Raw genomic sequence first — 14,352 nt, forward strand, 5'->3', positions numbered from 1 at the left:
GATTTCAATGCCCCTATATCAGAAACAGATCCAGAGAGCAACAGAAGAAAATCAACATGATATAGTTGAATTAAATAGCATTATCAACTGGATCTGGTTGATATATATGCAGTATTTTATCCAATACAGTACAAAGTATTGTATATATTCGATAAAGTATTCTGAACAGCAGAATATATATTCTTCTCAAGCTCATATGGAACATCACCAGGAGAGACCACATTCTGGGCTATAAAACACACCTTAACAAATGTAAAAGAATAGACATCATACAAACAATGCTCTCAGGCCAAAATGGAATTAAACTAGAAATAATAAAGAAGAGTCAGAAAATCCCAAAGTATTTGGAGATTGAACAATACAGTTCTAAATAACACACGTGCTAAAGAAGTCTCAACAGAAATTTTAAAATATTTTGAACTAAATGAAAAAAAAATACAACTGCTGTGTAGTAAAGAACTTGGCTGTACTTTGTCCCCAGTTCCTGGGAAGGAGACTCTATATCCTTGAAATTTCTTGAGTGATAGGAGTGTCTGTTATTTACAATGGGATCTGATAGTTTACATTATTGAGGTGACATAGACAGGTTATGCTAAGGAGATGAGTCAGGATGGGCTGGCCACACCAGAAGGACGAACCATGTGAGTAGAGGGTTGGGGCTCTGATATTAGCTTGACCTCTGGAGAAGGGAGAGGAACTAGAGAGGAGTTCAACTATATGGTCAATGAGTCGATCAATCATGACCATATAATTAAACCCTAATAAAAACTCTGGCTTAGGTGAGTTTCCCTGGTTAACAATACTTTGTGTATAATTGATGTGTAAGGAGGTGACATGCCTAGACTCCGTGGGAAGAGGACACTAGACGTTAAGTGTTTGGGGTGGGGGGGAGAAAGGCAATTGTAATTCTGTAAGTATTAAATTAACTAATTAATTAGTTTGTTTACTTATTTTTGAGGGAGAGCATGCGAGTGCAAGCACAGCTCAATCTCACGACTGTGAGATCATGACCTGAGACTCATCATGACTGTGAGACTCATGATCTGAAATCAAGAGTCAGACACTTAACCAACTGAGCCACCTAGGTGCCTCTAAGTGTGAAATTTAAACGCAAACAAAATGATGTTCAATCTACCTTCTTTACTACATTTTGTAGGACTTCATTTATACGAAATGTCAAAAATAGGCAATGTACAAAAAAAGTAGAAAGTGGAGTAGTGGCTGCCTAGGGCTTGGGGGGACTAGGAGCTGGAGGGTAAGGGGCTGAGGGGTCCCCCTTTGGGGTAATGAAAATGTTTTCAACCTAACTGTGGTGATGGATGTACAACTTTTGTGAATATGCAAATTCAAAGCCATTGACTTGTACACTTTAAAGGGGTGATCTGTATGGTATGCAAATGTTAACTCAATAAAGCTGCTGAAAAAATACTTGATCAAGAAAAAGAAGGGGCGCCTGGGTGGCTATTCGGTTACGTATCTGACTTCAGCTCAGCTCATGATTCTGCAATTCGTAGGTTCTAGCCCCACGTCGGGCTCTGTGCTGACAGCTCAGAGCCTGGAACCTGCTTCGGATTCTGTGTCTCCCTTTCTCTCTGCCCCTCCCCACTCACATTCTGTCTCTCTCTCCTTCAAAAATAAATAAAACATTTGAAAGAAAGAAAGAAAGAAAGAAAGAAAGAAAGAAAGAAAGAAAGAAAGAAAGAAAGAAAAGGCAAGCAACAGATTGGGAAAAAGTATTTGCAAAAGACACATCTAGTAAAGGACCAAAATATACAAAGACATTGTCACGACACTGACAATGCCAAATGCTGGCGAGGATATGGATAACAGGAACTTTTGTTCATTGCTGATGGGCATGTAAAATGGTACAGCTACTTTAGAAGAGTTTGTCAGTTACTTATAAAACTAAATATACTCTTACCACACTCTCTTGGTATTTCCCAAGTGTATTTACCCATACACTCCTTGGTATTTACCCAAAGGAGTTGAAAACTTATGACCACACAAAAAATCAGCACATAGATGTTTACAGCAGCTTTATTCCTAACTGCCCAAACTTGGAAGCAACCAAGATGTCCATCAGTATAAATGGATCAATAAACTGTGGTACATCCAGACAATGGAATACTATTTAGCACTATATGGAAATGAACTATTAAATGAGTCATGAGAAGACATGGAGGAACCTACAATGCATATTACTAACTGAAAGAAGCCGATCTGAAAAGGCTACATACTGTAAGATTCCAACTACATGATCTTCAGGAAAAGGTAAAACTAGGGAGATAGTAAAAAGGTCAGTGGTTGTCAGAGGCTAGAGGGAAGGGAGGTATGAACAGAGGAGAGAGCACAGAGTATTTCTGGGGCAGTGAAACTACTCTGTACGATACTATAATATGGATACATATCATACATTTGTTCAAACCTACAGAAAAAGTACAATGCTGAGTTAGCCATAATGTAAACAATGGATTCTGGGAGATAATGATGTGTCAGTGTAGATTGATCAATTATAACAAATGTGCAACTCTTGTAGAGAATGTTGATAATAGGAGAGGCTGTGCATTTGTGGGGGTCGGTTGTTATGGGAAAACTTTGTACTTTCCTCTCAAATTTGCTCTCAACCTAAAACTCTCAAAAATAAAGTCTATTAAGAAAAAGCACAAACAAGAAATGAAACAAAATGATTAAGTAAAAGGCATACAGATACATGTAACTATTAAATCTATTAAGAAAGCAACAAACAAAAACAAAACCAAAAACACCCCACTTGCTTTGTTGAAAACCCACCTTGTGGATTAAAAAAAAATTGATGTTTAATATCAGTATACACTAACAATGTAAGAGACAGATGGTAAGAGTCAATGATAAGAACAAGGGCCAAAGAGTACACATGAAGGCAGGTGGGCAGTACATCTAATTATAATGTAATATAAAAATACTTTATAAACATTTAGTCACCACTGAAGCTTGAAAGTTTTACATATAATTCTGATGTACTTCAGAGTGCATGGAAACTTACAAAGTTAAGATGATCTTATCGGTAGAAAAGATATTCTAAACCAGCTTAGCCAAAAGAAGCATTTTGATTGCCTAATTTAACTTTGTAAAGGAGAAGTAAATCTTATGGCTGGTCTCTGTAAACCTCACAGCTGGAACATTCTAACAGCACCTTGCAGTTACCAGTGATCAAAGTAAGTTACTTTATATACTAAACTTAGAATTTCATAATAGAAATAATGCAACGCCGGGGGGTGCGGTTATCATGAAATAATTACACTCCTGGGAGATTACAGGCACAAGGCTGTACCCCAGGGGTGTGATTATCCCATGATAACCACATCCACTGAAATTGCATTATTGCAAAAATAATCTCTGTTCACTGGTGAGACATTATTCAATAGGTGATTTTTTAAAATGAAAAGATTTTTTAGCTTGAATCAGCAAGTAGATTAGGAAATTGGCCAGTTTATTTTTCACTGCATTCAAATTCAGAATACAACATCATTATTATTTGCTTTCCTATTTGATATATTAGAGTTTTTTATTTTGTTTCTGAGAATCCTTTAAGAGTTTCTATTAGTGTTAGTTAAGTGGCACTGCTAAATGCAGGTCAAACTTCAAACGTATTAACTGAGCAATAAAATTTTAAATAATTTACTTTTATGTACAAAATTTTTAATTCTTCTAATACTCACTTAAAAACTATAAATGTATAACCACTGTTAATATATTCGTCTATCTCCTGCCAGTCATTTTTCTACAAGTATCTTCTGTCTATATGTCTACCTAAAGACAGCAAGAGAAACATGAATGGAATCCATGTAGCCACTTTGTTTTACAATTTGCATTTTTAATTTGACCAAATGTTGTAAACAACATCCATATCATTAAGAGATCTTCATATCATATCAATTGTTCTTACATACAGCTGAAGCTGATGGTTCTCAACCTTGACAGTGCATCAGAAATAGATGAGTAACTTTCATCATCTTCTGTGGTATCACAGATGGTGAAAGTTACTGATCTATTTTTACCATAATTTTATCATAGAGTTCAGTGTGTTGAGATATTCTCAGATGAGTAAGATACAGGATTTAAGAAATTAAAAATATCCTGTGTATTTACCAGTATTTGTTCTCACACTTATATTTGTCAGTTTTAAAGGAAAAATTGGAAATGGAAATTTTCCTAATGCCTTTTTCTATAAAGAGGCAAAGAATTAATTCAGTCTGCTAGTTATTTCTCATCATGAATATGCTTTTTACGACACACCAGTAACTCTTTCCTTTCTTCAGCTGTTCCAACTATTCTGAAAATAAATTTAATACAGGAGAACAAAGGGAAACATCAACCTTCTCAAGAATACAAGAGATATTCAACGTTTGAAAAGCCAAATCTTGTTTCTTTCCCATTTTTAAAAAAGTTTTTTATTTTAGAGAGAGAAAGAAAGAGCGCGAGCAAGGAAGAGGAGCAGAGGAAGAGAGAGAGAGAATCCCAAGCAGGCTCCCCAATGACAGTGCAGAGCCCGACGACCCGGGGATCATGACTTGAGCCAAAATCAAAAGTCAGACGCTCAACCGATTGAGCCACCCAGGTGCCCCAGTTTCTTTTCCAATTTTAATCACACATTTTAATATAAAAGTACAGACAGTCACATGTAATTTCACCAAATTATTAACTATTTCAGTCTTCCATGTTTCCTTCCAGTCCTAATGTATATGCATGTAGCTTTATATTACCAGAATCATAATGTAGATTCAATTAGTAATCCTTAATTCACTAAATATATCAACAATTAATTTGGCAATTCCTCTAGGACTGGATATTTAGTTTACAACAGGAAAAAATTAGAAATGATACTGAAATGAATATTTCCCTTAAAAAAAAAAAAAAGCTCTTTTAGCACATTATCATTTTTCCTTCTCTGTACTTTTCCCTTTCCAAACACACACACACACACACACACACACACACACACACACACACACACACTACACCATACCACCCAGAATATTCTATGGCATCATTTTTGCCTAAACCTGTTTTCCCAAACTTTCAGATCATCACCATCTTCTAGGGTGAGAGTCTCAGAATCCTCTCAGTACTCTGATTCAATAGGGCCTTGGGAACCAATACCTTTAACAAAACACTCAAGTGATCCTTTACATCAGGCAAGTTTGGGAAAAGATGGCTGCAGTGTCCAATGGCAAAACTTGTTGAGTCATTCAAATCTGGTTCTGTTCATTCATGGTCATCCAAGATAAATCTTCTATGCTTGTTTTTCTTCTGGTCTTTCTTTCTGGCCCATCTTTCTAACTGTTTCAATCTTAATAATTCCTCAAAGGTCACTGTAGTCCTGTCTCCCCTATTAACACTCAGTTACTCTCTATTAAATAGATTCTTATACAATGATTAGATTGTAAACTAGGAGTAGAACCCTTATCTTTGATGAGGCTGGAACAGAGAAGTTCAAAAAATAAAACTTAAGGCTGATATGTGGGATGTCAAATACATAGTGCCAAATAAAATTATCTCATAAAGTAAAAAAGAAATTTAGTAGTTCTAAGAATTAATTTTCATATAGGGCACTTAATCAGTGCGCCATTCTTTCACTATCAAAGGCAGAGCTTCTAAAATCTTACAGATTTATGGGGCGCCTGGGTGGCTCAGTTGTTTGGGCCTCCGACTTCGGCTCAGGTCATGATCTCACAGCTCGTGAGTTTGAGCCCCGTATCGGGCTCTGTGCTGACAGCTCAGAGCCTGGAGCCTGCTTTGGATTCTCTCTCTCTGCCCCTCCCCCGCTTGTGTTTTCTTTCTCTCTCTCTCTCTCTCTCAAAAATAAACGAACACTGAAAAAAATTTAAAATCTCATAGATTTGGGGTGCCTGGGTGGCTCAGTTGGCTGAACATCCAACTCTTAATTTTGGCTGAGGTCATGATCTCACAGTTCGTGGGACTGAGCCCTACATCAGGCTCTGCACTGACAACAAGGAGGCTGCTTGGGATTCTCTCTCTCCCTCCCTCTCTCTGCCTCTCCCCTGTTTGGGCATGCTCTCTCTCTCTCTCAAAATAAATAGATAAACTAAAAAAAATAAATAAAATTTGATAGATTTCAAAAATAACTTGATTCAAAAAGGTCATTTTAACTTTTTTTTTTAAAAGTTTGTTTATTTTGAGAGAAAGAGAGCAAGCAAGCAGGGGAAGGGGAGAGAGAGAGAATCCCAAACAGGCTCCACACTGTCAGCAGAGCCCAATGCAGGGCTCGATCCCATGAACCATGAGATCCTGACCTGAGCCAAAGTCAGACACTCAACTGAGCCACCCATGCACCCTGGTTGTTTTATCTTTTAACCTTACATACTTTTTTTTTTCCTACATACTTTTAAACAATATTGCTTCTTAACTGTTTTTACTTGATATACCTTAGTATATCCTTATATGTCAACATAGACATACAGCTCTATTCACCTGTTTATATCTTATGACTATATAGTATTCCATTTGGGGGGGATGTACCATAATTTATTTTAAAAAAGAAATGCTTATTATATGCCAGGCACTATTGCAAGCACTCCACATTAACTTGTTTAGCTCTCATGACCACCTTTTGAGGTAGGTGCGAGAATATCTATTTCATAGACATTAGCAGACACACAGCAGTTAAGTAGCTTGCTTGAAAATACAGGCCTACTAAGTAGCAGAGCAGATGTTCCAAATCAGGCATCTAGGAGGCCCCACAGTCCCACAGTCTGTGCTCTTAACCACTATGCATACTGCCTCTCAGAATCTATGGCTCCCAATTCTAGAAGCCCGTTCCTTCTGGGGGCACCTGGGTTGCTCAGTCAGTTAAGCATCCAGGCTCTGGATTTTGGCTCAGGTCATGATCTCACAGTTTGTGAGTCTGAGCCCTGAACTGAGCTCTGCACTCACAGCACAGAGCCTGCTTATGATTCTCTCTCTCTGCACCTGCTGTGTGCACATACATGCTCTTTCTCTCTCAAAATAAATAAACTTAGAAAAAAAAAAAGGCCATTCCTTGTACGATGCCAACTGCTCTTCTCCCAGATTTTACATGGTTGTACCTTTCCTGTCATTTAAGTCTCAGTTTAACATCAGTTCCTCAGAGGGGGCCATTCCTGACTGCTTAATACAAAATTACTCACCATTTACCTCTCATCACAGTATCCAATTTAATTTTCATCACAGAACTTATAAATACCCAGTATTTTCTTACCAGTTTATTTTGTGTCATTTCAATGTAATGAAAGTAAAGACATTTCCTGTCTTGATATTATTGTATTCCAGACCCTAGAAAAATGCCTGGCACAGAGTAAGTGCTCCATAAATGACTGCTGAATAAATGAGTGAGTTTATTTTACCAAGCTCTTATGGATGGACATTCAGGTTTGTTCCTGATATTTCAGTACCATAAACCTTTGAGCCTCTACCTTATCACTTTATTATAAAAACAATTTTTTTTAATGTTTATTTATTTTTGAGAGAGAGAAGCAGAGCTCGAGGGGCAGAGAGCAAGGGAGACACAGAATCCGAAGCAGGCTCCAGGCTCTGAGCTGTCAGCACAGAGCCTGACATGGGACTTGAACCCACGGACGATGAGATCATGACCTCAGCTGGACACTTAACTGACTGAACCATCCAGGCGCCCCCACTTTCTTATTATGAATTCTTGGAAGCTGAATTTCTAGGTAAAAGGATATGCATGTTTTTAAGTCTTTTGATACCTATGGTCAAATGACTTTAAAAATGGTGTTCCAATTTATCAACAGTGGATTAAAATTCATTTTACCACACTTGCTCCAACACCAGATGTATTCTTTTAAATCTTTGCCCAATTTAATAGGTAAAAAAAGATAATATATTATTTTAGTTTTCATTTCTTTGGTTACTAATGCTGTTGAAAATGTCCTCATAGGTTTAATGGCCATTTGGATTCCTCCTCTTGTCCTTTGCTCCTTTGCGTTTGTATGTTCGTCTTTACCGTATTGACTTGAAAGGACATTTTATATACTAGGAATGTTAACTATAGTATTTCAATAAAGTTAATACTTTCTACCCTCTACCACTCCACTGCTCAATTCATTTAGACACAGATAAAGAATCACTAATTTGCAGACATCACAAGTTGGGTTACATATATATTAAAACTTGTTAGGAACCAAAAAATAAGAGTATTTTTTTTACTTTGTTCACTTTATTTTGAAAAAGTTCATTTGATTGCAGAATAGTACTACAGTACAACTGTACCACAAATGGGGTGCAAAAATTTTGTATAAAATGAATGATTACTTCAAGGTTTATGAATATAAATGCATGGCTGGAGATGAGCTAATAACCAGCTTCATTATATGTGAGTTCACTGTTTCCAATACTTTTAAAAATAGATTAAGTAAATAGCACAAGTTCTTCCGGTTGTTATAGACTTTCTAATATGGAATCAAGACAGGGGCGCCTGGGTGGCTCAGTCGGTTGAGTGTCCGACTTCAGCTCAGGTCATGGTCTCAGTTTTGTGGGTTTGAGCTCCACATCAGGCTCTGTGCTGACAGCTCAGAGCCTGGAGCCTGCTTCAGATTCTGTGTCTCTCTCTCTCTCTCTCTCTCTGCCCCTCCACCACTTCCACTCTGTCTCTCTTTCTCAAAAATAAATAAACAAAAAAAATTTTTTAAATAACATATAGAATCAAGATAAAGTAGGGGTGCCTGGCTGGCTCAGCTGGTAGCATGTGACTCTTGATCTTGGGATTGGGAGTTTGAGCCCCATGTTGGGTGTAGAGATTACTTCAATAAATAAATCTTTAAAAAACAAAAAAAAAAGAATCGAGGGGTGCATGGGTGGTTCAGTTGGTTAAGCGTCCAACCCTTGATTTCAGCTCAGGTCATGATCTCAAAGTCGTGAGATCGAGCCCCATGTGCAGCTCTGAGCTGGATGTGGAACCATCCACTCACACACTCTCTCTCTCAAAAAAAAGTTAAAAAAAAAAAAAAGAATCAAAGCAAGTCTGTTGATTACTAAATAAAAGGCTAAGTCTGGAATCTATCCTCATTCTCTCAGAAGCAGGATCAAAGTAAGACAGGCTGGGGAACAAAGACAGCTACTACCACTGCCTGCCGCTAGCCGATACGGAAGTCATGCAGTTGTAAGGGCACCACAAGGCTGGAGTGAAGGAAAAGTGAGCAAGATGCAACCCCTTCCAGAAAACATATATACCTTTCAGATATAAACATCAGGTTTCTATTACTACTAAAATTAATAGTCAGGAATATTTAAGCCAATGGGTTCCTCATATATGATCTAGTGTACTCCCATGTTCTTTAGGGGTTTATTTATTTTGGGGGCTCTCCTTTCACCATTTGAGTGGGGGCAGGTGAGGAAGGAACATCAGTATGTGGATTTTAAGAGTACCTGCACTGTGTCATCAGTGGAACATTCTTTTGTCAGAGATTGCCAGACCAAGGTCTGTACCAACATTCTCTCACCACTGAGCAAATAGTTTCCCTCTACTTAAAATGTGGTTTCTTAATCTTTTTTAGAGGAGTAAGGATTAAAAAAAAAATTAATTTTAATATTTTTATCTGTGTACTTCTTCTACCCATTCTAACATCCATAACACCATTAAAGAAACAATGTCAGGGGGCTCCTGGGTGGCTCAGTGGGTTGAGTGTCCCATTCTTGATTTTGCCTCAGGTCATGATCCCAAGGTCATGGGATTGAGCCCTGCATTGGGCTCTATGCTGAGCATGGAGCCTACTTAAGATTCCCCCGCATCCCTCTGTTTCTCTCCCTCTGCCCCTTTCCCAGCTTGTACTCTCTTTCCCTCTCTAAAAAAAAAAAAAAGAGAGAGAGACAGAGAAACAGTGTCAAACTTGACAATGATTTTTTTTTCAAATTTTTAAGTTTATTTATTTATTTTGAGAGAGAGAGAGAGTAAGCTGGGGAGGGGCAGAAAGGGAGAGAGAGAATCCCAAGCAGGCTCTGCGCTGTCAGCACAGACACACAAAACAAGCCATGAGATCATGACCTGAGCCGAAACCAAGAGTTGGACGCTTAACCGACTGAGCCACCCAGGCGCCCCTCTTTTTTTTTTTAACTTCATTTATTTTGAGAGAGACAGAGAGTACAAGTGGGGGAAGGGCAGAGAGAGAGGGAGAGAGAGAGAGAATGTCAAGCGGGCTCCACACTGTTTGTGCAGAGCCTGATGAGAGGCTCGAACCCACAAACTGTGAGATCATGACCTGAGCTGAAGTTGGGTACTTAACCAACTAAGCCACCCAGGGATCCCTGATATTTAACATCTTTTAAAATTCAGTTTTGATTTTATCTGTGAACTAAATGAGGCAATTGCTGAGTCTTTTCATCAGCCTACATTTACATTCAGGGGAACATGAATATGAGAAAGAACCATTTCTTCCTTCTATTTTTAGGTTACTAACCTGATGAACTATGCTTAATACCTTTTTTTTAAAATAATGTTTATTCTATTTTTGAGAGCAAGAGAGCACAAGAGGGGAAGGTGCAGAGAGAGAGGGAGAGGATCCAAAGCAGGCTCTGTGCTGATAGCAGAGAGCCGGACTCAGGCCTTGAACTCACCAACCATGAGATCATGACCTGAGCCAAAGTTGATGCTCAAGTGACTGAGCCATCCAGGTACCCCTGCCCCAGTATTTTACCTTTAATATCAAGTTTATAGGGCCCTTGGCTAGAAAAATTAAATTAAATTCTAACACATAGCATTTAAAATTTAGGGGCACCTGGGTGGCTCAGTCGGTTAAGCGTCCAACTTCGGCTCAGGTCATGATCTCGCGGTCCGTGAGTTCAAGCCCCACGTCAGGCTCTGTGCTGACTGCTCAGAGCCTGGAGCCTGTTTCAGATTCTGTGTCTTCCTCTCTCTCTGATCCTCCCCCATTCATGCTCTGTCTCTCTCTGTCTCAAAAATAAATAAACGTTAAAAAAAAATTAAAAAAAAATAAATAAATAAAATTTAAAATATATGAGCTTCCCACTGACCATCATATTTTGGGTACATATCTTTGTCAAAACAAACAAACCACCCAACCAAAGGAAAACAATATCCAGAAGTATTAAAGAAAAATGCTGTTTGTCCTTGATACAAATTATAAAACAAATAAATCATCTCTAGTGCATACCTGAGCCATCAGTGGGAACTGAACTTGCATTTATTCCAGAAAGACCAAACAAAGGACATTCTCGATCTGTGTTGACATGACCCCATTTGTGACATTTAATGCACCTCACATTTCGAACCTGAGAAATAGTGAACATTATTTTAGTTATTAAAATACTGAGACTCTAAGCAATGTTCAAATCCCTACTCCTTGGCAGAGTTTAAGGTAAATTACTTTTCATTTTTAAAAGATTTCCAGGGAAAGAGATTCCATAACTATTTTGGTAATTTAACATAAATACTAAAACCTTTTGTAAATTCTGCCTAAAAGCTAAACTGAATACTATCTCTTTTTGACTGTTACTTGGTGGTAACAAAACAATGTGATCCAAAGAGAAACGGTAAAATATCAAAAAGGAATTACGTCATGGCTTAAACTTAAATTCTCTAATTTAAAAAGGTTAATCTTTGGGGCGCCTGGGTAGCTCGGTTGGTTAAGTGTCCGACTTCGGCTCAGGTCACGATCTCATGGTCCATGGGTTCAAACCCCACGTCGGGCTCTGTGCTGACAGCTCAGAGCCTGGAGCCTGCTTTGGATTCTGTGTCTCCCTCTCTCTCTGACCCTCCCCCACTCACGCTCTATCTCCCTCTGTCTCTAAAAAATAAACATTTAAAAAATAAATAAGTTAATCTTTAAAGTTTCAGTTTCCTAACCAGGGTTTGGCAAACTTCTTCTGTGAAGGACCAGATATTAAGTATGTAAGTCTTTATGGGCCAGAGGTATCTGTTGCAATTACTCAACTCTGCCAATGTAGCAGGAAAGCAGCCACAGACAATATGTAAATGAACAAGGAAGGCAGGACTCCAAAAAATGTTTTTTCTAACAAGAATGTGGCCCTCTGGTGATACTATGTTTGGGTTCTAAAAAAATAGTTTTACACCTTTTCTTGATCTTGAGCTAATTCTCTAAATTCCTGAAAACTGAAGAGACCCTTATCATTACAACCCTCAGTACAAAACTTTGATTCCTACCTTTTTTTTTTTTAAACAGGAGAAAATCAAATTTAATAGACATACATACGGGGAATCTACATAGACATGAAATTCCTGATTCCTATCTTTTATCAACCTACTACACTTAATGTTTTCTCCTCTAAGTCCTTTTACTGTCTGATATAAAACAAAACAACAGAGCCCTTTCTCAGCTTAAATACCTTTTGGACAACAATAAAGAAGTATTTATTAAGTAGAAATTATTCTTATAGAGTAAAATATGGGTCACTTGCCTGAATACCAAAGGGCTGATCTCTGATGTTCATGTCATCTTTGGCATATCTATTAAGTAGAGAAAATGTACAAACACAATATTAAGAACAATTTAATAAACAGCAGTTATTCTGAAAATAGTTTCCTAGTTCTAAAAACATAAAATGTATAACACAGAACTATGAAATCTACTTAGTATTTCCAGACATCACTTCATATTAAGTGTCCAGTTTGATGATTTGTGATTAAAAAAATGAAAAACTATTTAAATTAAAGTCTATGATCAAGGGGCACCTAGGTGGCTCAGTCAGTTAAGCGTCTGACTGTGGCTCAGGTCATGATCTCGCAGTTCATGGATCTGAGCTCTGCATCATGGGGGAGCCCACTTGGGATTCTCTCTCTCCCTTTTGCTCTCTACCCCTCCCCCACAGGTGCACGCTCTCTCTCTCTCTCTCTCTCAAAATAAATAAATAAACTTAAAAAAAAAGTCTATGATCAAATAAATTGTATAAGACAAATCACATAAAATACATTTTCACGTTAGTTGCCTTCTCTAGTGAATGAGAAGGCAACATAAGATGGGATATCAGATAAAGCTGGTGATAATATATTTTATCTTAGAAGAAAACTGGTTCTTACTTTTCCCTTGGAGCTCCTTTCTGCCATTCAAATTTGTATTCAGTCTCTCCTTCTGTTTCTTCTTTCTAAAAACATTCATTAGGAAGTCTTTCAACTTTTCCATTAAATTACAATCTATTGCAAGTAAATCTAAACACAGAAAATAGTACCTTACCTCTTTGTTTTCTTGATTGCATATCAAAATATGGGTGAAAAAAAAAGGTCAAGTTAAAAACTTCAACATTCAAGTTGGCTATCCACACTATACTATAGTATGATGTCATAGCACTTAATTGTAACTTGTAAGAATTTATTGGTTTGACTTTTTTTTCCTTCTTTCACATGATAAAATTCAAATCACTAAAGGATAAATACAATATTTAATGAGACAGCCTGTAATAAGCACATTAATTCCTAATTTTTAAGCTTTTATATTTTTCACTGACAGAATATTATGCTTTCTATTCGTATCAGTAAGGACTAAAGATATATACACAAATTATAAAAGAAGAAACGCACTTCTGTTGATATTGACTTTTTTCCTCTTCAAAGATCAAGTCATTTAAAAAAAGTCATCATGAAATATTACTAGACAAATATTTTTAGTATTTATTCAATTGTATTGATTACAGTATTTTAAAATTATCTTTACAGAATAACAGCCATTTTAAAAAATGAAGAGCAACTTTTAAAAAATGTCTGTGATAGCAGTTCTATCTTTAGTTGCAAACACATCAAGGACATTAAAAAAAAAAAAAAAAAGCAAATGAGGCAAGTACCTTTTTTAGCTCCTGGTGGGGCCTCATACATGAAATTAAGGCCATTCTTTACACGCTCATCTCCCATAAGCAACCTAAATAAGAAATAAAGTTAACAATTTTATGTAGGAGGAAAAAAATTACAGAATAACTGTTCCCCATCTCCAAAATCCCTAAAGGAATTAATAGAAAATATTTTTGTTAGGGAGAAAGTTCCAAAACTTTATTTCACTGATTAGATAACATCTGAAATACATGAATGGAAATTCAAACAGTGCTGCCCCTTTAGTAACTGGCTTTAAGTTCTGAGACTTTCTCGTTACCTGAGAGATCCTCGCCCTCCCAGAAGAAAAGGGGAAAAATGCCATGGTCACTCTCACATGCTTTTCTTAAACTTTGAAATGCTATGGAAATAATGACAGCTTTGAAATCCTATATGCCAGCACAAATTTGGAATTAAGTTAAATAGTGCCAACATTTTTTCTTAATTGTGAGGGATCAAACAGTTTTGGAAAAATGAGTCTCTCTGGAATTTCTTTAAAAGTCAAATCCAATTAATGCTTGTAA

The 14,352-nt window shown here is 37.2% G+C and overlaps 1 protein-coding gene across 1 annotated transcript in view; it reads right to left on the minus strand.

The window, feature by feature from the left end:
- The window catches only part of CIR1 (corepressor interacting with RBPJ, CIR1), a 44,246-nt gene that overhangs the window by 18,062 nt on the left and 11,832 nt on the right, over positions 1 to 14,352 (minus strand). Inside the window, exons 3-7 of the mRNA XM_030324828.2 lie at positions 13,807 to 13,880; positions 13,203 to 13,213; positions 13,049 to 13,113; positions 12,430 to 12,478; positions 11,166 to 11,283 (exon numbers count right to left, since the gene is read on the minus strand). Of these exons, the coding sequence (XP_030180688.1) occupies positions 11,166 to 11,283; positions 12,430 to 12,478; positions 13,049 to 13,113; positions 13,203 to 13,213; positions 13,807 to 13,880 (317 nt within the window). The remainder of the gene's footprint in view (positions 1 to 11,165; positions 11,284 to 12,429; positions 12,479 to 13,048; positions 13,114 to 13,202; positions 13,214 to 13,806; positions 13,881 to 14,352) is intronic.

Source organism: Lynx canadensis, chromosome C1, assembly GCF_007474595.2.
Source record: "Lynx canadensis isolate LIC74 chromosome C1, mLynCan4.pri.v2, whole genome shotgun sequence".
Classification (NCBI taxonomy): Eukaryota; Metazoa; Chordata; class Mammalia; order Carnivora; family Felidae; genus Lynx; species Lynx canadensis.